Raw genomic sequence first — 25,302 nt, forward strand, 5'->3', positions numbered from 1 at the left:
AGGAAACAGGTACAAAACCATCTATATCCACAGTAAAATGAGTCCTATATCGACATAACCTGAAAGGCCGCTCAGCAAGGAAGAAGCCACTGCTCCAAAAACACCATAAAAAAGACAGACTACGGTTTGCAACAAAGATCGTACTTTTTGGAGAAATGTCCTCTGTTCTGATGAAACATAAATAGAACTGTTTGGCCATAATGACCATCATTATGTTTGGAGGAAAAAGAGTGACGCTTGCAAGCCGAAGAACACCATCCCAACCGTGAAGCACGGGGGTGGCAGCATCATGTTGTGGGGGTGCTTTTCTGCAGAAGGGACTGATGCACTTCACAAAATAGAAGGCATCATAAGAAAAGAAAATTATGTGGACATATTGAAGCAATATCTCAAGACATCAGTCAGGAAGTTAAAGCTTGGTCGCAAATGGGTCTTCCAAATGGACAATGACCCCAAGCATACTTCCAAAGTTGTGGCAAAATGGCTTAAGGACAACAAAGTTAAGGTATTGGAGTGTCCATCACAAAGCCCTGACCTCAATCCAATAGAAAAATTGTGGGCAGAACTGAAAAAGTGTGTGCGAGCAAGGAGGCCTACAAACCTGATTCAGTTATACCAGCTCTGTCAGGAGGAATGGACTAAAATTCACCCAACTTATTTTGGGAAGCTTGTGGAAGGCTACCCGAAACGTTTGACCCAAGTTAAACAATTTAAAGGCAATGCTACCAAATACTAATTGAGTGTATGTAAACTTCTGACCCACTGGGAATGTGATGAAAGAACCACTAGAACACTAGTCACTTTAATAATGTTTACATACTGCTTTACTCATTTCATATGTATAGACTGTATTATATTCTACTGTATTTTAGTCAATGCCACTCCGACATTGCTCGTCCTAATATTTATATATTTCTTAACTGCATTCTTTTACTTTAGATTTGTGTATATTGTTGTGAATTGTTAGATATTACTAGGAACACAAGCATTTCACTACACCCACAATAACATCTTCTAAATATGTGTATGTGACCAATAAAATATGATTTGATTTGAATATGCTACGAATTTGCTAAACATACAACATGCTACAAATTCGCAAAACGTATGATATGCTACAAATTCCAATTTGTTGTGGCTAACGTTAGCTAGGTGGCTTACACTAAGGTTGGGTTTAGGGGTTAGGGTTAAGGTCAGGGTTAAGGTTAGGAGTTGGGTTAAATGGTTAAGGTTAGGGTTAGGGTTAGGGTTAGGGTCAGCTAAAAGGGTAGTGGCGTGGATCAGAAAACCAGTCAGTAGCTTGTGTGACCACCATTTACCTCATGCAGCGCGACACTTCTCCTTCGCATAAAGTTGATCAGGCTGTTGATTGTGGCCTGTGGAATGTTGTTCCGCTCCTCTTCACTGGCTGTGCGAAGTTGCTAGATATTGGTGGGAACTGGAACATTCTGTTGTACACGTTGATCCAGAGCATCCCAAACATGTTCAATGGGTGACATGTCTGGTGAGTATGCAAGCTATGGAAGAACTGGGACATTTCCAGGAATTGTGTACAGATGGGGCCTTGCACAGTGCTTGTCTAGGGATGAAAGAAGTGCAGGAGATGTCTTTTTCCAAGTTGTTCCATTAGACGATGTGCTATAGACACCTCTGATTATTCACATTTAAGGGTTCATACACATTTTCATGACTATTATAGCCAGTGATAAAAAAAGTACCCAATTGTCATACTGGAGTAAAAGTAAAGATACCTTAATAGAAAATTACTCAAGGAAATGTCACCCAGTAAAATACTACTTGAGTAAAAGTAAAAAAGTATTTGGTTTTAAATATACTTAAGTATCAAAAGTAAAAGTAAATGTATAAATCATTTCAAATTCCTTATATTAAGTAAAACAGACAGCACGATTTTGTTTTTTTAATTTCATGACAGCCAGGGGCACATTCCAGCACTCAGAAAGAATTTACAAACAAAGCATTTGTGTTTAGTGAGTCTGCCAGATGAGATGCAGTAGGGATGACCAGGGATTTTCCCTTTAAGTGTGTGAATTAGAACATTTTCCTGTCCTGCTAAACATTCAACATGTAACAAGTACTATTGGGTGTCAGGGAAAATGTATGAAGTAAAAAGTACATTATTTATAAGGTCACAAGGCGAGACCCAGATGCAGACACAGGAGGCAGATGGTTAGAGTCCAAGATGTTTATTAACAATCCAAATGGGGTAGGCAAGAGATGGTCGTGGACAGGCAAAAGGTCAAAACCAGTTCAGAGATACAGAGGTACAGAATGGAAGGCAGGCTCGAGGTCAGGGCAGGCAGGAATGGAGTCCAGAAAACAGGCAAAGGTCAAAACCGGGAGGGCTAGTAGAAGAGAATAGAAAATTAGGAGCACGGGAAAAACACGCTGGTTGACTTGAACATAAATGACAAACTGGCACAGAGAGACAGGAAACAGGGATAAATACACCGGGGAAAATAAGCAACACCTGGAGGGGGTGGAGACAATCACAAGGACAGGTGAAACAGATCAGGGTGTGACATTATTTTCTTTAGGAATGTAGTGGAGTGAAAGTAAAAGTTTTCAAAAATATCAATAGTAAAGTACAGATACCCCCCAAAAACGACTTAATAGTACTTTAAAGTATTTTTACTTAAGTACATTACACCACTGATTATAGCCTGTGTGAAAAACGTAAAAGTGAACATTATTGATACTGGAAGGCTGCTGTGTCTGATCCCATGTAGGCCTACCATCTCCTGCCATTGTGCACTTGATCAAGGCACTTAAATGTGGTCAACCCACCATCTGAAGAGCTCCTGTGTATGCAGGCTTGGCTTTTGATCCAGCCCTGAAACACCCAATTCTGCATATCAAGGTCCTGTTGAGCAACTGATGTTTAGGCTACAACGTGGTTAGACCAGGGCTGGAACAAAAGCCTGCACACCCAGTAGCTATCCTGGAGGATAGTTGCCACCCTTGACATAAAACATTGGGTAACAAACCAAATACTTTTGTCTTTATTAAATGATTCCCTCATTCAATGAATCAGGGATCAAATGGATAAGGTAGGCTACATCAAAGCAAGGTATCTAACGAAACATGTTTATATGTAAGGCTCAAATATGAATGTTTCAGGGGAGACCTATGCACAGCAAGTTATTTGTCAATTAAGCTTTTCTTAGAATATGTTTAAAGGAAAACTCCACCCAACAACTATATTTAGGTGTTTCTTTCATTAGTCCATTGTTGACATAGTCCCAAAATGTGTTGCTTGTCAGCACTCAAGTTTTCAATTTATGTAATGTTCAAAATACAGAAATCCTCCCTGTATGATGCATTTTATGATGCAAAGCACAGAAACAATGGACTAATCAACAATGGACCAATGTAACAAATTCCAAAATATCGTTTTGGATGGAGTTTTCCATGGCTACTGTTTAATAGGGGGGAATCCTAGCTTTCCAAAAGTCCAGATTTATTTAGGCTATCTACAGTGCCGGTGAAAAGGCGACAACTACATTAATGCCTAGTTAGCTAGTTAACTAGCAAGACAACTGTTACAAGTTATGTTTTGAATTGGCTATCTTGTTAGTCTGTTGTACTTTCATTATTTTATACATGCTGCTGACATGTCACGCCCTCTCTTCTCGGGCAACGGTACACAGACATGCACTGAAGCGTCATACCGATAATGGCAGATATGTCAATTTTAAAGTGATTGATAATATTTCATATTTAAGTTTTTTTTTTTTTTTTTTTTTTTTTTTTTTTTACCGTTATTTTACCAGGTAAGTTGACTGAGAACACATTCTCATTTGCAGCAACGACCTGGGGAATAGTTACAGGGGAGAGGAGGGGGATGAATGAGCCAATTGTAAACTGGGGATTATTAGGTGACCATGATAGTTTGAGGGCCAGATTGGGAATTTAGCCAGGACACCGGGGTTAACACCCCTACTCTTACGATAAGTGCCATGGGATCTTTAATGACCTCAGAGAGTCAGGACACCCGTTTAACGTCCCATCCGAAAGACGGCACCCTACACAGGGCAGTGTCCCCAATCACTGCCCTGGGGCATTGGGATATTTTTTAGACCAGAGGAAAGAGTGCCTCCTACTGGCCCTCCAACACCACCTCCAGCAGCATCTGGTCTCCCATCCAGGGCCTGACCAGGACCAACCCTGCTTAGCTTCAGAAGCAAGCCAGTAGTGGTATGCAGGGTGGTATGCCTTCATGAATTACATTCAATTATTAAACAAATGTCCATGACTTTTCATGACCTTACAAATCTTCATTTGACAACTTGGAACAGAGCATCATTCGAATTGAGGTTGGCACATTTTCAATCACACACAGATTCACAGACCTAAGGGAAATAAACTTGAACAAAGCAGACTCAGGAAATGACTGACCACCCTCCATGGCTATTTAATGCAGAACCCACCTTCATTCTGCTTTGATCAACCTTTTTTGCCTTGGTGTGTGAATCTGGGATGGCGATAGGCTACTTTGTTTTATAGAGGAGCTGGTACGAAATTCCCCCAAAATTTGAAGTGCCGGTACGGCGCTCCGGACAGCTCCGGCCCAAGTCAAGCACTGGCTGTGCATTATCAGGCTGAAACATGAGGTGATGGCGGCGGATGAATGGCACGACAATGGGCCTCAGGATCTCGTCCACGTGTCTCTGTGCATTCAAATTGCCATCGATAAAATGCAATTATATTCGTTGTCCGTAGCTTATGCCTGCCCATACCATAACCCCACCACCCTGGGGCATTCTGTTCACAACGTTGACATCAGCAAACCGCTCTCCCACATGACACCATACACGTGGTCTGCGGTTCTGAGGCCAGTTGGATATACTGACAAATTCTCTAAAATGTCATTGGAGGCGGCTTATGGTAAAGAAATTAACCTTAAATTCTCTGGCAACCGCTCTGGTGGACATTCCTCCAGCCAGCATGCCATTTACACGTTCCCTCAAAACTTGAGACATTTGTGGCATTGTGACAAAATTGCACATTTTAAAGTGGTGTTTTATTGTCCCCAGCACAAGGTGCACCTGTGTAATGATCATGCTGTTCAATCAGCTTCTTGATATACCACATCTGTCAGGTGGATGGATTATCTTGGCAAAGGAGAAATGCTCACTAACAGGGATGTAAACAAATTTGTGCACAAACTTTTTTTGTGCGTATGGAACATTTCTGGGATTGTAACGATAATCCTCCTCCTCTTCATCAGAAGAGGAGGAGCAGGGATTGAACCAAGGCGCAGCGGATTGTGAAGACATAATGATTTATTAAAGACAAGACGAAAACTCGAACTTCACTAACAAAATAACAAAACGAAAGTAGACAGTCCTGAACGACGAACTTACATACAACGGGAAGAACGAAATGAACAGGAACAGACTACATGAAATGAACAAACCGTATACAGTCCCGTATGGTGCAAACATTGACACGGACACAGGAGACAACCACCCACAAACAAACACTGTGAACCGCCTACCTAAATATGACTCTCAATTAGAGGAACGCCAAACACCTGCCTCCAATTGAGAGCCATACCAGGCAACCCTAAACCAACATAGAAACAGACAACATAGAATGCCCACCCAACCTCACGTCCTGACCAACTAACACACAAAAACTAACATAAATAGGTCAGGAACGTGACAGTACCCCCCCCACAAGGTGCGAACTCCGGACGCACCAGCACAAAGTCTAGGGGAGGGTCTGGGTGGGCATCTAACCACGGTGGTGGCTCAGGCTCCGGGCGCGGTTCCCACCCCACCATAATCCATCCTAACTTCCTCCCACAAAGAATGTCCACCCTCTTTCTTCCCCCACACAATTCTCTTAATAATATATTAAATAATGATAATACCGGGACAGAGAGATAAACCAAGACAGAGGGATAGATAAGACTATAGAGGTAGATAAAGATAGAGAGGGAGATCAGGATAGAGGGGCAACTCCGGACTGAAAGGCAGCTCCGGACAGAGAGACAGCTCTGGACTGATGGGCAGTTCTGGGTATCTAGCCTTTTCAGGCTGAAGGGCAGCTCATGGCTGACTGACGACTCTCGATGCTCATGGCTGGCTGACGGCTCTCGACGCTCATGGCAGGCTGACGGCTCTCGACGCTCATGGCAGGCTGACGGCTCTCGACGCTCATGGCAGGCTGACGGCTCTCGACGCTCATGGCAGGCTGACGGCTCTCGACGCTCATGGCAGGCTGACGGCTCTCGACGCTCATGGCAGGTTGACGGCTCTCGACGCTCATGGCGCTCTGACGGCTCTGGCTGCTCATGGCGCTCTGACGGCTCTGGCTGCTCATGGCTCTCTGACGGCTCTGGCTGCTCATGGCTCACTGGCGGCTCTGGCTGCTCATGGCTCGCTGGCGGCTCTGGCAGATCCTGTCTGGTTGGCGGCTCTGGCAGATCCTGTCTGGTTGGCGGCTCTGGCAGATCCTGTCTGGTTGGCGGCTCTGGCAGATCCTGTCTGGTTGGCGGCTCTGGCAGATCCTGTCTGGCTGACGGCTCTAGCGGCTCCTGTCTGGCTGATGGCTCTAGCGGCTCCTGTCTGGCTGACGGCTCTGTAGGCTCATGGCAGACGGGCGGCTTTGCAGGCTCATGGCAGACGGGCGGCTTTGCAGGCTCCTGGCAGACGGATGGCTCAGATGGCGCTGGGGAGACGGATGGCTCAGATGGCGCTGGGGAGACGGATGGCTCAGATGGCGCTGGGGAGACGGATGGCTCAGATGGCGCTGGGGAGACGGATGGCTCTGGCCGGATATGGCGCACTGTAGACCTGGTGCGTGGTGCCGGAACTGGAGGCACCTTGCTAATGATAAGCACCTTCCTACTAGTGCGGGGAGCAGGGACAGGGCACACTGTATCCTCAAAGCCTACTCTACCCCTGATGCGTGGTACCGGCACTGGTGACGCCGGGCTGAGGACAAGCACATCAGGATTAGTAGGGGGAGAATATATAGTGTGTACAGGGCTCTGGAGACGCACTGGTAGCTTAGTGCGTGGGGCCGGAACTGGAGGCACCGGGCTAGATGCACGCACTACAGGGAGAGTGCGTGGAGGAGGAACAGGGCTCTGGAAATGCACTGGTAGCCTAGTGCGTAATGTAGGCACTGTAGGTACTAGGCTGGGGCGGGGAGGTGGCGCCGGAAATACCGGACCGTGCAGGCGTACTGGCTCTCTTGAGCACCGAGCCTGCCCAACCTTACCTGGTTGAATGCTCCCGGTCGCCCTGCCAGTGCGGCGAGGTGGAATAGCCCGCACTGGGCTATGCAGGCGAACCGGGGAAACCATGCGTAAGGCAGGTGCCATGTATGCCGGCCCGAGGAGACGCACTGGAGACCAGACGCGTTGAGCCGGCCTCATGACACCTGGCTCAATGCCCAATCTAGCCCTACCAGTGCGGGGAGGTGGAATAACCCGCACTGGGCTATGCACACGTACAGGAGACACCGTGCGCTCTACTGCGTAACACGGTGTCTGCCCGTACTCCCGCTCTCCACGGTTAGCCTGGGAAGTGGGCGCAGGTCTCCTACCTGCCCTTGGCCCACAACCCCTTAGCCCCCCCCCAAGAAATTTTTGGGAATTACTCACGGGCTTTTCGGGCTTCCGTGCAAGACGCGTCCCCTCATAACTCCGGTCCTTCACTCCAGTAGCCTCTGCTCTCCTCAGTGCCTCCACCTGTTCCCATGGGAGGCGATCCCTTCCAGCCAGGATCTCCTCCCATGTGTAGCAACCTTTACCGTCCAATACATCGTCCCAAGTCCATTCCTCCTTCTTGCGCTGTCCCTTACTCCGTTTAAACCGCTGCTTGGCTCTGGATTGGTGGGTGGTTCTGTAACGATAATCCTCCTCCTCTTCATCAGAAGAGGAGGAGCAGGGATTGAACCAAGGCGCAGCGGATTGTGAAGACATAATGATTTATTAAAGACAAGACGAAAACTCGAACTTCACTAACAAAATAACAAAACGAAAGTAGACAGTCCTGAACGACGAACTTACATACAACGGGAAGAACGAAATGAACAGGAACAGACTACATGAAATGAACAAACCGTATACAGTCCCGTATGGTGCAAACATTGACACGGACACAGGAGACAACCACCCACAAACAAACACTGTGAACCGCCTACCTAAATATGACTCTCAATTAGAGGAACGCCAAACACCTGCCTCCAATTGAGAGCCATACCAGGCAACCCTAAACCAACATAGAAACAGACAACATAGAATGCCCACCCAACCTCACGTCCTGACCAACTAACACACAAAAACTAACATAAATAGGTCAGGAACGTGACAGGGATCTTTGATTTCAGCTCATGAAACATGGGAACAACACTTTACATGTTGTGTTCATATTTTTGTTCAGTGTAGTTGACATTTGTAAAGTTCTCTATTTCATCTCTGCTTCTCTCGAGCAGCAAGGACGTTTAGGGACCGGGGAGAAAATGCAAAGCTTAGGACTCCCCTGGAGGTCGGGGCCCCACAGATAGCAAATAATCACGTCATAAGCCAAACATTTCTCTCAGCCTTTTGGCAAAACGTGTAGAATAGCAGGAAATTAGCTCAGAGATTCTTGAAAGTTGGGACAATCCTTGTCCGAAAGGGAAACTTTATTTTCTAAATAGAAAAATATGGATTTTGTTGCATTATTTGATCTTAAAATGTACATGTAGGTGAATTTTATAAGGGAAAATATTTGTTTTTTGGAATTTTCAAAATACTTTAATTATTATTAATTTCCATGTCGGCTGTATGCCTGGAAATGCCCTTGTCTGGAGCAAAGGATCGCAATTTCAAACTTTCAAAATAGTGTTTAAATTGAAAAAACAAATGGCAATAATGGATATGAACTGAAAAATGATCATATGTAGTTTCTTGCAATAGCCCTCTGTGACTTTAAAGAATATTTATCTCAAAACTGTCATAAAAGATGTCATAAAAGCATAAAAAAACTGTCATAAAAGCAACTCCTTCAGACCCTTAATGAATCAGGAATGAGCATAAGGACCCTTTATTCATGTCCTCATTCCATGTACTGTAATACAACAAGACCCCTCATGGCCTGTATGGTTCTCTACTTTTGATAGATTTAAACAAACAATATTGGAATCACCATGGTAGATTAAAATACAATATGAATTTTGGTTCAAATATGTTAAATTTTATTTAGGTTTAAGAGTCATAAAGCAAATGAGGAAAAACTGAATTGCTACTATGTATACCACTTGAATGAAGAAAAAAAATGCATTTTTGTCAAATTCGTAAAACATGAACTCCGTAAGATTTTTGTCAAAAAAGATCTGATATAATGGTTGTTTTTTGGGGGGATTTTCAAATGAATAATTTTTCTATATTTTGCAAATGTTTGTATTGAACTTTTATTTTCAGAGGCAAAAACATGTCTGTTTTGAGTATCGGTTGTCAACTCTGTCAGTGACTTGTCATCTCCGTTATCCCCCCTCTTAAGATACATTTTTATTATCAACAATCCGAAAAAATATCGGAATCACTGTTCTGCAACATATGATAAAACAATTCAAGTATTTACTGTGTTAGACCTAAGGGATAATGTTTGGTTTATAAATGTTGTTCTATGTTCTAAATCTATAACAATATGCCAGAATGCTAATGAAATTAGCCCTGGAGAATTTAATAGTGTTATAAAACAAAACAAACATTTATTTGGAGATTTGTATTACATATTTGAATCCTCTAAATGTTAGAATTTAACAAGGCCTTTAAACACTTGTTGGACATTAATTGTTCAAATGAAATTCCTTTTATGGTGTCTGACAGAGTTGACATCAATTCATTTAGTTTCATTTTATGAAGATTAAAATAATTAAGAGGTTTCTTTACATGGTGTGATAGCTGCTACTTTGGTCTATCAAAATATATATTTAAAATCTTGTTAATATTAAGACACATATTTGTGGAGTTTCACATCTTTCAAGACTCCCTGAGCTGTAAAACACCAACATTTATCTCAGTTTTATGGCAAAATGTCTAACATAGAGGCGAAAGAAACGCACACCTATTTAGGCGACGTACTGGCTAGCGGAGTAGAACACTTGACAAATTAAAGGAGAGCCTCACACTCTAGGAGCTCAGATTTTTTAAATGCGTAACATAGCATGAGATTAGCTATAAAACTGCACATTTTCCTCTCTGACCCATGGCAAAAAAATATACACAATTCATTTGGCCCCAACGAAACTGCACTACACCTCTGGTCCAGATTTCAGTTCATATTCAATTCAACCCATCTAAACAGTACAATTCCCTTGATGTGACATATTTGTCCCCCGTCTTGTGACTGTCGAATTTGTAGGCGCCTCACAGTCTTCCCATATAACATCTTTCCCAAACATTAGACTGTTGTTCTGGCTCACACTTTTCTTTATTTTCAACTCTCCATTTCACAGCTTTTCTCTAATTGAATTCAACTCCTACATTGTCCTTTTTGCCTCAGTGGATCAACGTTAACTTTTTCTGCCCAAGTTTCCAAAAGCATTTGGCAATTGGTGTGTATTTGGCGCGCGGGCAGTTAGGCCCTAAAGCTTAGGCTTACGCACTAACGCCAGATAAAAAATCATGAAAGAAAAGCCTTAATGTATCCTATAGATATGAATTGCATTATTTTCTCTTTATTCAACCCGCCCTTCATCCACACAATATTTCATGTCCCTAAATACACCCGCCCGCGGTTATTATGAGTCAACCTGTGCATCCTTATACACCCCCCCCCCCCCCCACACACACACACACACATGAACACATGCATTTACACACAGTTGAATTACCACCTCACATGTCATTCAGTTCAGTAGCTTGACAGAAACTTAAATATCTTGTTCAGTGTGTGTGTGTGTGTGTGTGTGTTTCATTTGAATACCCCCAAGGACCAATAAGCAAATCTGCTAAAGAAAAAATAATGATAATTCCATGAAAATCAATCTTGGGGCGTTTTGTGATTATGATTATTTATTTGAGCCCACAGTAAAGTTGGCTCCAGAATAAACGCCACTATCGATTGCTTATAAGATATGAAAACACCTACTGGCCTCACATCACTCCTACCTGTCTCTCACCTGCTTTCTCTCGCCATCTTTCTCCCTCCCTCTTCCCCTGTTCCTCTCTCTAATGCCGCATTCATAACCAAGTGGGAAGGTGGTAATTACCAGTTACGAAGTCATAAATACCAGTTGGATGCGTTCAGGTGCTTTGAACTCATTGAGAAACGTTGATTGGCTATTGGCCAACAAGCTGCCTAAACCATAAACTAAAAGTAAACCATATTAATAGATTGAGTTTTATAAATAATGTTTGGTTGATACATTTAACTGCCGAAAGTGTTGTTATCGAGGTAATTTCTTCACTAGGTGACGTCAGAGGTCAGCATGTCAGACTAGTTTTCCACTGGTAATTATGAGTTTGAGGGGCGTTCTAAATGATTTTTACCAGTTATGTGTGGTAAATACCACCTTCCCACTTGGTTATGAACGCAACATCAGTCTCCCTATGTGACCCAACAAAGCTCAGCCCAACCCAGCCCAGCCCAACCCAACCCAGCCCAGTCCGACCCGGCCCAGCCCAACCCAGCCCAGCCCAGCCCAGCCCAACCCAGTCCTGCATAGCTACATGCATCACCATTTATTTATCAATCACCACAACGTAAGTGACAACAAGCCTGTCCTCCTTTCCTCCCTATCACAAAACAACCCTGATCTATCATTAGGAGAGGGAGGGAGAGAGCGTGAGAGAGGGAGAGAAATAATGAGCAAGAGAGTAGAGTGTAAAATTAGAGAGAAGGCTTTAGATTAATCAGAAAGAGGAGAGCAATGAAGAGAGGAAAGAGAAAGGCAAAGGAAGAGTTGGAGTGTTGGCTATTGAATGTTGGAGAGGAGAACAGAGGTACAGTCGGGAACAGAGCGAAAGTGATAAAAAAAGAGTGATGACCAGTGAGGAAAGATATGTAATTATGAATTATTTACATGCATGAGGGATTTACAGTATGTCAGCTGCTCAGATATCGACCCCGCACCTCACCCCCTCTCTCTTGGTCCTCATCCCTCTCCTTCATCCCTCTCTCTGTTCTCTGTACCCTTTCATCTCACCCCTCCTCCTCCGCCCTCTTACCTTCCTTCTTCTCAACTCTCTCCCCTTCCTCTCAACTCACCTCATCTGATCTCTCTCCTTCTTCTCACTTCACCTCCTATCTACCCTGCTCTAACCCTCACCTCCTATCTATCCTGCTCTAACCCTCACCTCCTATCTACCCTCCTCAAATCCTCAGCCCTTATCTACCGTCCTCTAACCCTCACCTCCTATCTACCCTGCTCCAACCCTCACCTCCTATCTACCCTCCTCTAACCCTCACCTCCTATCTACCCTCCTCTAACCCTCACCTCCTATATACCCTGCTCTAACCCTCACCTCCTATCTACCCTCCTCTAACCCTCACCTCCTATATACCCTGCTCTAACCCTCACTTCCTATCTACCCTCCTCCATCCCTCACCTCCTATCTACCCTCCTCCAACCCTCACCTCCTATCTTGCTAGCTCTCCCTTCTCTCTGCACTTACCTAATCTCTGATGAAAACTAGACAAAGAGAAGAGAGAGTGAACTATGAAGAGAGAGATGGAAAGAGGTACAAGGAAGAGGGGGAAGAAAGAAGTGTAGTGCCTAACCTTTTCATTTACTCGTTTGTGAGTGATTAACTATATTTCGTTCACAGTCATGTTGCTGGGGGAATTTAGAATTCTATTGGGAATGCTCTGACTGGGCGATGTAGAGTATGGTCAAAGAGAAAGGAAGAGAGATAGAAAAAGAAAAAGAAAGAGAGAGAAACAGACACAGACAGACAGAGAGAGAGAGAGAGAGAAAGAGAGAGAGAGAGAGACAGAGATAGACCGATAGAGAGAGACATGATTAACAGGTCCTCCCTCAGGAGAGATTTCAGGTCTATCTGAAGTTAACGGATAGGACAAAGAAGGAGAGAGAGAGAGAGGTAGAGAGAGAGAGAGAGAGAGAGAGAGAGAGAGGGAGGACGAATCGATGGCGGTAGAGCGAGAGAGAGATACAGTAAAAAGGACAGATAGGCAGTAAGGCTTGGCAGATTGAGAGAGGGAAAGAGAAGACACTTATGTACAGAAGGCTACTAGTCTAAATGGTGTGCTGGCACACCTGGGAACGTGAAAGCCACTGACGCCGCTAAAACAAACGACAGACCATAAATAAGATGTTGGGTTATTAACAGAGTGAGCAGAGTAGCAGCTGGTGAGGCGTAGCCAGGCCAGGCCGGACAAAAGACACTGCTGCTCTGTCCCATACCAGCACATGCTCCCAACACACACACACACACACACTGCAGCTGGAGGGAGAGAGGAAGAGGAGATGGGCATGGAGAGAGGGAGAGGAGCACACAGTGCATTCGGAAAGTATTCAGACCCCTTGCCCTTTTCCACATTTTGTTACGTTACAGCCTTATTCTAAAATGGATGACATTTATTTTTTCCTCATCAATCTACGCACAATACCCTACAATGACAAAGGGAAAACAGGTTTTTAGACATTTTTGCACATTCACTAAAAATACAAACAGAAATACCTTACTTACATAACTATTCAGGCCCTTTGCTAGGAGACTCGAAATTGAGCTCAGGTGCATCCTGTTTCCATTGATCATCCTTGAGATATTTCTACAACTTGATTGGACCTGTGGTCAATTCAATTGATTGGACATGATTTGGAAAGGCACACACCTGTCTATATAAGGTCACACAGTTAACAGTGCATGTCAGAGCAAAGACCAAGCCATGTGCTCGAAGGAATTGTCCGTAGAGCTCCGAGAAAGAATTGTATCGAGGCACAGATCTGGTGAAGAAAACCAAAATATTTTGGCAGCATTGAAGGTCCCCAAGAACGCAGTAGCCTCCAACATTCTTAAATGGAACAAGTTTGGAACCACCAAGACTCTTCCTAGAGCTGGCCACCCTGCCAAATTGAGCAATCGGGGGAGAAGGGCCATGGTCAGGGAGGTGACCTTCCAACAGGACAACGACCCTAAGCACACAGCCAAGACATCGCAGGAGTGGCTTCGGAACAAGTCTCTGAATGTCCTTGAGTGGCCCAGCCAGAGCCCGGACTTGAACCCGATCGAACATCTCTGGTGAGACCAGAAAATAGTTGAGAATAACCTGACAGAGCTGGGGAAGATCTGCAGAGAAGAATGGGAGAAACTCCCCAAATACAGGTGTGCCAAGCTTGAAGTGCCATACCTTTGAAAACTCTAGGCTGTAATCGCTGCCAAAGGTACTTCAACAAAGTACTGAGTAAAGTGTCTGAATACTTAAGTAAAAAGTTAACATTTTGTATAAATCTAAAGACCTGTTTTGCTTTGCCATTATGTGGTATTGTGTGTAGATTAATGAGGATAATTATTTTTTAAATCCATTTTAGAATAAGGCTGTAACGTAACAAAATGTGGAAAAAGACAAAGGGGTCTGAATAATTTCCGAATGCACTGTATGTGAGCGAGGAGCCACTGACAGAAAGGGAGAGAGACAGACAGAGAGGGACAGATACCTAAAAGGAAGCGATTCCCAAACCTTCCATAACAAAGCCATCCCTTACAGAGAGATGAACCTGGAAAAGAGTCCCCTAAGCAAGCTGGTCCTCTGTTCACAAACACAAACAGACCCCACAGAGCCCCAGGACAGCAACACAATTAGACCCAACCAAATCACGAGAAAAAAAAAAGATAATTACTGTTACGAGTCCCGCCGAGGATGGTGCCTCTTCCCGTTCGGGCGGCGCTCGGCGGTCGTCGTCTCCGGTCTACTAGCTGCCACCGATCCCCTTTTCTGTTTTCTTTTTAGTTGGTCTAATTTGTTTCACCTGTTGTGTGTTTAGGTTAGGGGTTATTTAAACCCAGTTTGCCCGCTCACTTTTGTGCGGGCTTGTTTTTCTGTTTCGTGTTTGTGGTGTGTATTAGTGGATTTTTGTGATTCAATTTACTTTGGACATTACTCTTTACGCGCCCAGTGTTTAGTGTGGCGTCACCGGATTGTAGGTGATTACTGTAAGGAAATAAATTCCACTCGTTGAAGATATTCCTGCTCTCTGCACCTGACTCTTATTTCCACCACTGGAATTGTTACAATTACTTGACACATTGGGGAAAAATTTAAAAAAACGGAGGAAACTAGAATAATATTTGACCCTAAACAGAGAGTACACAGTGGCAGAATACCTGACCACTGTGACTGACCCAGAATTAAGGAAAGCTTTGACTATGTACAGACTCAGTGAGCATAGCCTTGCTATTGAGAAAGGTTGTTGTAGGCAGACCTGGCTCTCAAGAGAAGACAGGCCATGTGCACCCTGCCCACAAAATGAGGTGGAAACTGAGCTGCACTTCCTAACCTCCTGCCCAATGTATGACCATATTAGAGACACATATTTCCCTCGGATTATACACACCCACAAAGAATTCAAAAACAAATCCAATTTTGATAAACTCCCATATCTATTGGGTGAAATTCCACAGCGTGCCATCACAGCAGCAAGATTTGTGACATGTTGCCACAAGAAAAGGGCAACCAGTGAAGAACAAACACCATTGAAAATACAACCCATATTTGTGTTTATTTATTTTCCCTTTTGTACTTGAACTATTTGCAGATCGTTACAACACTGTATATAGACATACTATGACATTTGAAATGTCTCTATTATTTTGGAACTTGTGTGAGTGTAATATTTACTGTTGAATTTTTGTTTATTTCACTTCTGTTTATCCATTTCACTTGCTTTGGCAATGTAAACATATGTTTCCCCTTGAATTGAATTGAGAGAGAGAGAATATGTGTGAGAGAGAGAGAGAGAGAGAGAGAGAGAGAGAGAGAGAGAGAGTGAGAGAATGTGTGAGAGCTGGAGGTAGAGAATGAGGGTTAAGGGGGGAATGAGGCGGAGGAGAGGATGGGAGTTGTAATTAAATTGAAGCAGAGAGGATGAGGTGATGGTAGAAGAAGCCGGTGGAGGAATAGAGGAGAGGAAGAGAGGGGTGAGAGATAGAAAGGTAATGAGGGGGGCAAGAGATAGAGGAACAAGAGCAACACTCATTAAGAATAAAGGCTCCATTAGTCAGCAAACTGGGGCGGGGGGTAAGTATAATGAAGGGACATAAAGTTATGCCACAGCGATAGGCAGTGGACACACACACACACACACACACACACACACACACACACACACACATACTTCTGGATCTTACCGCAGCAATTCATAGTCACTAATTACATACTGATACAGCGAACAGTAAAGACCGAATGTCTGAATGCTGATGAAAAGCCAATGTCGTGATGATTTTGTTGCGTGTGTGTGTGTGTGTGTGAGAGCCCAGAGAAGCAACGGGTGTGTTCACTTCACAGCCACTGCAGCCAGCCAGAACACAAGAGCACAACGATGATGCGCAAAATGAACGATCTGTAACGATAACAATACGTTTACACCTGTAGACTGACCCCGCGTGCTTCCGGAGAGAAATCGATAAGGAAGACCATATGACTGTAGTTGTATAATTTACTGCGTACAAAATGCACTGCCACAGCCAATCAAATGAGCTTTATTTCGCACCACCAACAAACTCCTGCAAATACCCTGCAGCTCAGCACTCCATACATTAGTGCATCTTGGTAGAATTCAGCCAGTTGGTTTGTGCAGGTGGATGGAAATAAACATCTCAGGTGTGAATACACAGATCCTGATAGCTGGAGAGTCCCACGGTGTGTGTGTCTGTGTTGTAATGCAGTGTGTGTGTCTGTGTTGTAATGCAGTGTGTAATGCAGCGTGTATTTTCCTTATTAGGCCATTTAACCCGTGTGACCCTGTAATGCTGCAGGACGCAGTCTGTGGAGAGTGGAGCCTGAATCTCATCACTCCCAATAGAAGCCATTTAAACGGAGTAGAATGAGTCGTTTTGTACCACCCAGAGACAGACGCCGTTTCTCCATCCATTTCTGAATGAAATCCATCTTTATCTGGCCGGCTATTCACAGCCACCCCAATCTCTGACTGCAGTCTCAGCTATTCAAAGAGTACATATCTCTCCATTTCAAACCGATGGAGAGAAACAGAGAGAGCTAGAGAGAGAGAGAGAGAGAGAGAGAGAGAGAGGACTACACTGCAAAGTAAGTGAGCAAGAAAGCAAGTGTGTGTTGGATTCCTACAGACAGTCAGTATCACAATGCAGTTTATTTACTGCCTATATAAGGAGGACAGACGCTTGCTTTAAAAGCTGATATGGAGCCAGATATGAGTTGGGTTTTCTTCTCCCCGCCAATGGCTGATGCCTGTGCAGTTCAGAGTAGGGTTTTTAACCAGCATTGATCTGATTAGGCTGCAGTCTTCCTTTGTTATCATCAGGGTCATAAATGTTTAAGGACCATTAGGAAGCACAAACGAGGCGGACGGAGGAGGGCTTAATGCTTAAATGACCATTACTGGATACCTATCGCTCCATTTCCAGATTAAAAGCTTTACTGGGTCTCCTGCTCTTCCATCTCTCTCCGTCTGAACACTCATCTGTCTGAGCAGACTCAGGAGGAAAAGTTTGTTGGGTTCCACAGGGAGGTTGGAGGATAAGGTAGAGAGAGAGAGAGAGGAAGCGAGTGAGAGAGAGACCCTAGAAAAATAGGGAACAAGATCTTTCAGGGACGAAGTTATTTTCCAGTTGAGGCTTTTTTTTTTGTCTGGGTCATTGGGTGAGATGAACTGTGTAATGCCAATGTGCAACGCACGCACGCACGCACGCACGCACACACGCACACACACACACACACACGAGCCATGTAATGCCAATGTGCACCACTCTAATTACAGGTCCTGTTTCTCATAGGTTAGAACCCTTTCTCTCACTGACTGACTAATAGCAACATTCTGGAGAATTAGATTCACAACACACCAGCCCCCCCCCCCCCCCCACACACACACACAACCAGCCCAGGGGAAGAGTGATCACGAAGGAGCAGAGAGCAGGAGACCCATTTGCTCTGATTGGACACAATGGGAGAGAAACCTGTCTGATTATTTAATGGGTCTGTGATTGGTGCTCCTCTGATTCACAGACATTGTGCGTTTGCATGCATGTCGTGTGTTGGTGTGTGTGTGTGCGTGTGTGTGTGACCACAGTGTTTGGTAGTCGCTAGTCGCTCTTTAATGATCTAATAAAGCACTGGAGCATGTAGAATTAAGGAGAATTCAGACGAAGCAGAAATACATCCCAATGATTTCATTAACCACACACTGACAACGGCCATTAAACCTGATGTAGTGTTTCAATTATCATCATCATTGTCACTGCTTTGACACAATATCACAATGTCACACCTGGGACAGAGAACTGGTGCATGTGAAGGTAATCTATACGCCGTCTTAATGTGTTCATTAAATGTAGTCGACTATTGATAAAAGTACATTGGCTAAGTGTATCCTCTGTGCAATTCATATACATATCCCAGTTCAAGTGCTTTTTCTTTACTTGCTCATGTACATGGTCTAGTCAGCGCATTCCCAACACTTCCAAGGCATTTCATTTAAGGTCAACTGTACACAAAAACAAGAAGCGAAAGTAAGGAAATGTAAGATCATATATTTATTATGTTCACCGATGTACACAGTGGCGGTGGCTGTCTCTCTGAACAGCAGATGGAGGAAAGCACAGAACACTACCGGATCAAGAGAACACTGGGCGGGGTGTGTACTTAAGGGGTCGGTACAGAACCGGTTCTGGGGGGTAGTGGGCCAGAGCTGGCCCTCTCCTGTGGTACACAGGCATGCTTAAAGGGAAGCGGGACGAACAGAATGTTCATGGCATCAGTGTTTTATGTTTTGTTTTGCATTCTTGAACACCAGCAGAGCAGTTCTGTGATCCTGAACGGTCTTTCCTGTGACTGCCCACTGTCCGGAGCAACACACGGAAGATAGTGGGGGGGAAGTCTCAAGCCTGACGAGAGAGAGGAGATCGGTCCGCTCAGCGTTGCAGTGTTCGGGAGAGTGAGCAAGAAGGAAGAAAGGGTTTCATCATCATATTGTTGCTGTGCAGAGTAGTCAGGCAGTACAGTTCTGCTTGCTCAAGAATGTACGTCTCATTTGCAGTCCCAGCGTGCGTCCTCTCCCCTCCTGAATACCCATCAGCCTATTCAGCCGACTACCTGCAGGAGGCACGGCCTACTGGGGGGGGGGGGGGGGGGGGGGGGGCTCAAAATGACTGCTTCACCTCCGAAGGTGCTGGGATAGAAAAGGCTGAAGATCTGAGCATTATTCAACACCATTTAGCATGATTTGGTGCTACAGCGAAGAGAGGCAGCGATACAGTATCGCCATGGTTACGCAGAGTGACAAACAGACAGAGCTACAAAGTACAGGTGCAGCAGGAAAACAATGTAACCCTTGAGCATCCTCTGAGTCTTCCATATGCTCCTCAGCCATGTCCAACACACACACACAGTAAGTCATCCTGATGGCCGATATGCAGTCAATACAACATGATATTGTTTGCGGTAATTACTGTGCGTATGCATAAATAACAATGTACACATCTGGCATAGACATATTAATGAGTACGTAGTACAGAAGTTCTATAAATCAAAGATGATTATGAATGTGATAGCAGGGCAGGCAGGTAGACAGCACAGCACAGCTGGTTGTTAACACACAAAAACACAGCACACAGAAACATCCATTGAGCGTATGAATTAATACAACCAATGAACGCGTGTTCCAGGTGTGGGGGCTATAGGAGCTGTTTAGGAAGGTTTGGGCTCAAATGGTGCCTTTTCCTGCTTTCGTTTTCTTGTGTATTTGTTTAAATGAATCCAATGGAAAGCGTCCTCCACTGTGCGTCCGGCTGTAGCGGCAGAGCTGTGGCTGAGGCTGTGCTACAGTAGAGTGCTGATGCTTTAGGACCTACAGAGTGTGAAATAGATCAGTAAGGCCAAGCCAAGCTACAGCACTTATTCTGCTATAAGCCTGCAGGTCATATCAGTTCTCGCTCTCTCTCTTCCTCTCTTTTTCTCCCGCTTTGCTTTCCTCCCGTCTTCTCTCCCTGGACATGTTTCTTACAGAGTCGTGTGTAGTGTGTGTCATTCTATTTCCTTGTGTGCCTTTCTGTTTGTGCTGTTTTGTATCTCTCGCTGGCTGAGTCTCTCCACAGTGGGCGGTATAACTAAGCCAACAGTGGCACCAGCATCCTTGTGTCAGGCCAACGAAGGATTAAAATGCTCAAGGACAGGGGAATCAGACACCATTGAACTAATGTTTGACAGTGTGTGTGTGTGTTTATGATAGAGCTGTAATATGAGCGAACGAGAACAGTAAAATAATCCCTCCCCATTCCACTACCGTTCTCTATGCCAGTTGATTTAACGCATGGCTTCTCGGCTTGTTTATTTCAAAGATATCGATGTAAATGATTGGTATCCTTTCCTCCGCCCCTTTCTCTCTCTCTCTCTCAGTCTGTCTGTTGGCAGTGGAGAGATGTCAGCAGACGACATACGGCCACGACAACAATTAAAAAATAACAACAGGCCTCGTAAAGGCCCCACACAGGCCTGACAGGCGCATCAATCTCCCGCCTACTTTCCTCACTGCTATCAATTAACCCCAGCATGAGATCTGCGAGCGACTAGCTGACCTTGGCATTAATGATGCTCGTGTTCTATAGAATGGAAGGATAAATCTTCAGGTAAGCGTGTTCCTCTTTTCTTTCAGATAGAATGACTGATTGACAGACACTTTGTGTAACTGTCTGTTGTTCACGTGCCGTTGGACAGTTGGTGTGTAAGCTTATAATTCAATTTTAGTGCCCGGGAGAGAGTGATGCAAGACACATACTGCAGACCTACCACCAATCCAGCCCCCCCCCCCCCCACCCCCAACCCCCGCCCTTCCCGTCTCCACCCTCCCACCCTTCTCTGTCCACCACCATCTCCAACCCCTCCGGATGGAAGTTAATTTTACGTCCCCCAGAAATAGGAAAGAACAAGAGACAAAAAACATTAGTGTCAGCAAAAGATTTATAAGACAGAGGAAATGGAGGGCCAGCCATTCTCTATGGTATGTTTCCGCTCAAGGGTCTCTCTCTCTTTCTCTGGTTTACTCTTTCTTTCTCTCCCTCTACTGCTCGCTCACCAACATTTTCCCCCAAGAGCCACTATAAGATAAAGAGTTCATGCCGTACCATATTATCTCCCCTCAAACTAAAACAAGTAAAAAGTGGAAATAGACCACACACGATAAACTCTCTCTATCCCTCGTCTTCTTTGCTAGTGTCAACCCCAGACGGGCGTCTGCACCTGTTGAAAAGTTATTAGATTTTTTTTGTACTTGCTTTATTACTCACATTTATGGAACGTCTTTTTTATTTTTCATTATGACTGTTTTATTTGTGTTAATGCCGCTGTTTATTCTCCCAGGCCTGTGCTGAGTCATAGGGACACAGATAGACTAATAAATCATAAGCATCTGCTGGATCTAATGTTCTGCTGCCAGGGTGTGTGTGTGTGTGTGTGTGTGTGTGTGTGTGTGTGTGTGTGTGTGTGTGTGTGTGTGTGTGTGTGTGTGTGTGTGTGTGTGTGTGTGTGTGTGTGTGTGTGTGTGTGTGTGTGTGTGTGTGTGTGTGTGTGTGTTTGCTGATGGGGGTGAGTATAAGGCGGGAGATGAGATGATTCTGAAAAACCCTCTACTCTTTGCGTAACGCTCACACACTGGCACAGACAGAACACACACACTCTGTCAAGCTACATGTTTAGAGATGCTTCATATGCACATTAATTCCTTCATACCACTGACTAGTTTTTCATGACTTACTGAAAGCACTTCTCCATCACTGGAGATAGAGGTATGAATGGACAGAGTTAAGCTTGGATATACTGAAGCGCCATCGGACCCATAGTAACATGTCACATGTTTTCACCAAAAGAGGAAATTACATATAATATATCAAGTCACTCAGTTGAACCCCCCTCTGTCACTTTGGAGTTGGTTCATCCCGGTCTGTCATACACGACAAGTCTCCATTGGACAAAACTATCACCTGAAGTGGGAGGTGAAGCAAGACAAAGAAAACTGTACAAGACTGTCTCTGTACAAGACTGTGTGTCTGTGTGGGGGCTCTTGTCTGTGTGAAGGGGGTGCCCCCCCCATCTTACCCCCAGCTCAGAGAGGCAGACAGTAGCAGAAGGAGCAGCAGCAGGGAGGGAGGTGGGCCGATGGAAAGACGGGGGGACACCCCCCCACCCCCAGAACCCAGGTTGGACACCGTGGCCTTCTCAGCATAGAGAGGGATCACGTCAAACTGACCCCCCTCCTCCTCCTTCACATCCTCCTCTTCCTCACTCTGCTCCACCTGAGACAGAGAGAGAGATATTGTTAGAAGAGAGGAAGAGAGAAAGAAACAAGGAATGAGAAGAGAGGATGACATGAGGGATGAGTGAGGAGAAGAGAGGATGACATGAGGGATGAGTGAGGAGAAGAGAGGATGACATGAGGAGAAGAGAGGATGACATGAGGAATGAGTGAGGAGAAGAGAGGATGACATGAAGGATGAGTGAGGAGAAGAGAGGATGACATGAGGAATGAGTGAGGAGAAGAGAGGATGACATGAAGGATGAGTGAGGAGAAGAGAGGATGACATGAGGAATGAGTGAGGAGAAGAGAGGATGACATGAAGGATGAGTGAGGAGAAGAGAGGATGACATGAGGAATGAGTGAGGAGAAGAGAGGATGGAAGGAGAGAGTGGGATAAAGGTAAGCGGAACAATGTATTGGTGGTTGAAAAAGAGAGAGAGAGAGACAGAGAGACAGAGAGAGAGAGGGACAGAGCCAGAGACAGAGAGACAGACAAAGACAGAGAGACAGACAGAGACAGAGACAGAGAGAAAGGAGCGAGGGATTACAATGTGGAACACGGAGAGGAGGGAAAGAGAAAAGAGGGGAGAGAGAGAGTGAAGGAGGGAGGGAGTAGGAGGAAGGATTAGGGGGGAGAGAAAAGGAGGGAGGGATGGATAGACAGATGGGTATGCATAAATTAATACTGATGAAGTTTGATTGATGCACTTTCTCTTGCAAACACCTTCATCTAATCCTCTCAGATAGAGAGTGAGAGACAGAAAGAGAGAGAAAATGATGTAGAGAGAGTGAGGAAGAGAGAGGGGAGAAAGAGGAAAAGAGAGATGTAGAGAGGGAGGGAGAGAGAGTGAGCAAGCAAGTGGAACAGAGTTGTAGTGGGAGAGACAGAATTAAAGACGGAGATAGTGAGAAAGTGAGACAGCCAATGAGAGAGAGAGCGAGAGGGTACTGGAATCCCCCTGGTCTAGCTGGCTGGAGATAATCTCTGGCTGTGTTGAGCATGCGGGAAGCAGTAGAGACACAAAGCGCTTCACTGTCTTTCTGATCAATTGACCGAACAGGATTTAGCGGTCAGCCAACAGCAGTCACTCCTGTTGTCAATGGTCATTCCAGAAGCCTCTGGTCAGGGCTCTAAATAAATACAAATCATTTGTAGCACTGGTGCTCCTAATTTTAAAAAGTTAGGAGCACCACATGAAATTCAGGAGCAACAGAAAAATAGATACCTCCATTGGGCCTATATGAATACTACTTACTTTTGAAACACATCTCCTGAAGAATCTTTGCATATACTAGTAAAGTTACCCGGTTGTTAGTATGGCTGCACGATAAGGGTAAAAAATCTAATTACGATTTTTCAATTGGACTTGGCATATACACTGAGTGTACAAACATTAGGAACACCTGCTCTTTCCATGACAAAGGCTGACCAGGTGAATCCAGGTGAAAGCTGTGATCCCTTATTGATGTGACCTGTTAAATCCACTTCAATCAGTGTCGATGAAGGGGAGGAGACAGGTGAAAGAAGGATTTTTAAGCCTTCAAAGGGTGAATGGGCAAGATTTTTTTTATTTTCTTCCAAAATAAAAACCCAGGTCAAACAGGAAAATATTTGGTCACACTTTGGAGCCCTGCCTGTGGTCACTTCACCTTTGGTCAATGGTCAGAGTGCTAGAGGTCTGTACTAGATCGACATATTCAGCACTTGACGGTTAGTGTTCAGGGAAAGGGCAATACCTAGTCAGTTGTACAACTGAACGTATTCAACTGAAATGTGTCTTCCACATTTAGTAATGAGTAATGATAAGTAGTATTGAGTAATGTTAGGTAGTAGTGGATAATATTGGGTAATGTTAAGTAATATTTGGCAATGCTGGGTAATGTTAGGTAGTACTGGGTAATGTTGAGTAATGTCAGTTAGTACTGGGCAATGTTGAGAAACGTTAGGTAGTATTGGGTAATGTTGAGTAATGTCAGTTAGTATTGGGTAATGTTGAGTAATGTTAGGTACTATTGGGTAATGTTGAGTAATGTCAGTTAGTACTGAGTAATGTTGAGTAATGATATGTAGTATTGGGTAATGCTGAGTAATGACAGGTAGTATTGGGAAATGTTGAGTAATGATAGGTAGTATTGGGTAATGGTAGGTTGTATTGGGTAATGTTGAGTACTGTCAGTTAGTACTGGGTAATGTTGAGTAATGATAGGTAGTATTGGGTAATACTGAGTAATGATAGGTTGTATTGGGTAATGTTGAGTAATGTTAGGTAGTATTGGGTAATGTTGAGTAGTAGTACTCACAGCGTTGTTGCTGACCTCATCCTGGGCGTTGTTGCTGAGCTCATTCTGCTGGTCCAAGGGTGAGGGACGAGAGGGCGGGGGAAAAGTGCTCTCCACTGGCCGAGGGGGGGAGATACCCATGGTACTGATGGAGTTCTCTGTGAGACGGACAGATAGACACATTACATTACATCGTGTGTGTGTGTGTGTGTGTATTCACATCTGTGCATGAGAGCGAGTGTGTGTCTGAGTGTTTAACTATTTGACAGATTGATGGATTGCAGTGTCAAGCAGTAAATTGATTGTTTGCCTCATGTAAAGTGCATTGATTGATTGGTCTGACAGTTCCTTGATTGACATACAGTTGAAGTCGGAAGTTTACATACACCTTAGCCAAATACATTTCAACTCAGCTTTTCACAATTCCTGACATTTAATCCTAGAAAAAAATCCTGTTTTAGGTCAGTTAGGATCACCACTTTATTTTAAGAATGTAAAATGTAACAATAATAGTAGAGAGAAGGATTTATTTCAGCTTTTATTTCTTTCATCACATTC

General features: G+C 44.4%; 1 protein-coding gene across 3 annotated transcripts in view; it reads right to left on the reverse strand.

Moving 5' to 3' along the window:
• Nucleotides 1-2,188: 2,188 nt before the first annotated feature.
• The window catches only part of LOC129858070 (GDNF family receptor alpha-4-like), a 37,792-nt gene continuing 14,678 nt past the window's right edge, over nt 2,189-25,302 (reverse strand). For 2 of the 3 annotated variants that reach the window (XM_055926999.1, XM_055927000.1), the window contains exons 7-9: nt 24,766-24,902; nt 22,266-22,462; nt 2,189-2,363 (exon numbers count right to left, since the gene is read on the reverse strand). In XM_055926999.1, the coding sequence (XP_055782974.1) occupies nt 2,309-2,363; nt 22,266-22,462; nt 24,766-24,902 (389 nt within the window). In that variant the 3' untranslated portion in view covers nt 2,189-2,308. Of the gene's footprint in view, nt 2,364-18,686; nt 20,023-22,265; nt 22,463-24,765; nt 24,903-25,302 lie in introns of those variants that run through there. The other variant, XM_055927001.1, reaches the window with a different exon arrangement.

Source organism: Salvelinus fontinalis, chromosome 6 (genome assembly GCF_029448725.1).
Source record: "Salvelinus fontinalis isolate EN_2023a chromosome 6, ASM2944872v1, whole genome shotgun sequence".
NCBI lineage: Eukaryota > Metazoa > Chordata > Actinopteri > Salmoniformes > Salmonidae > Salvelinus > Salvelinus fontinalis.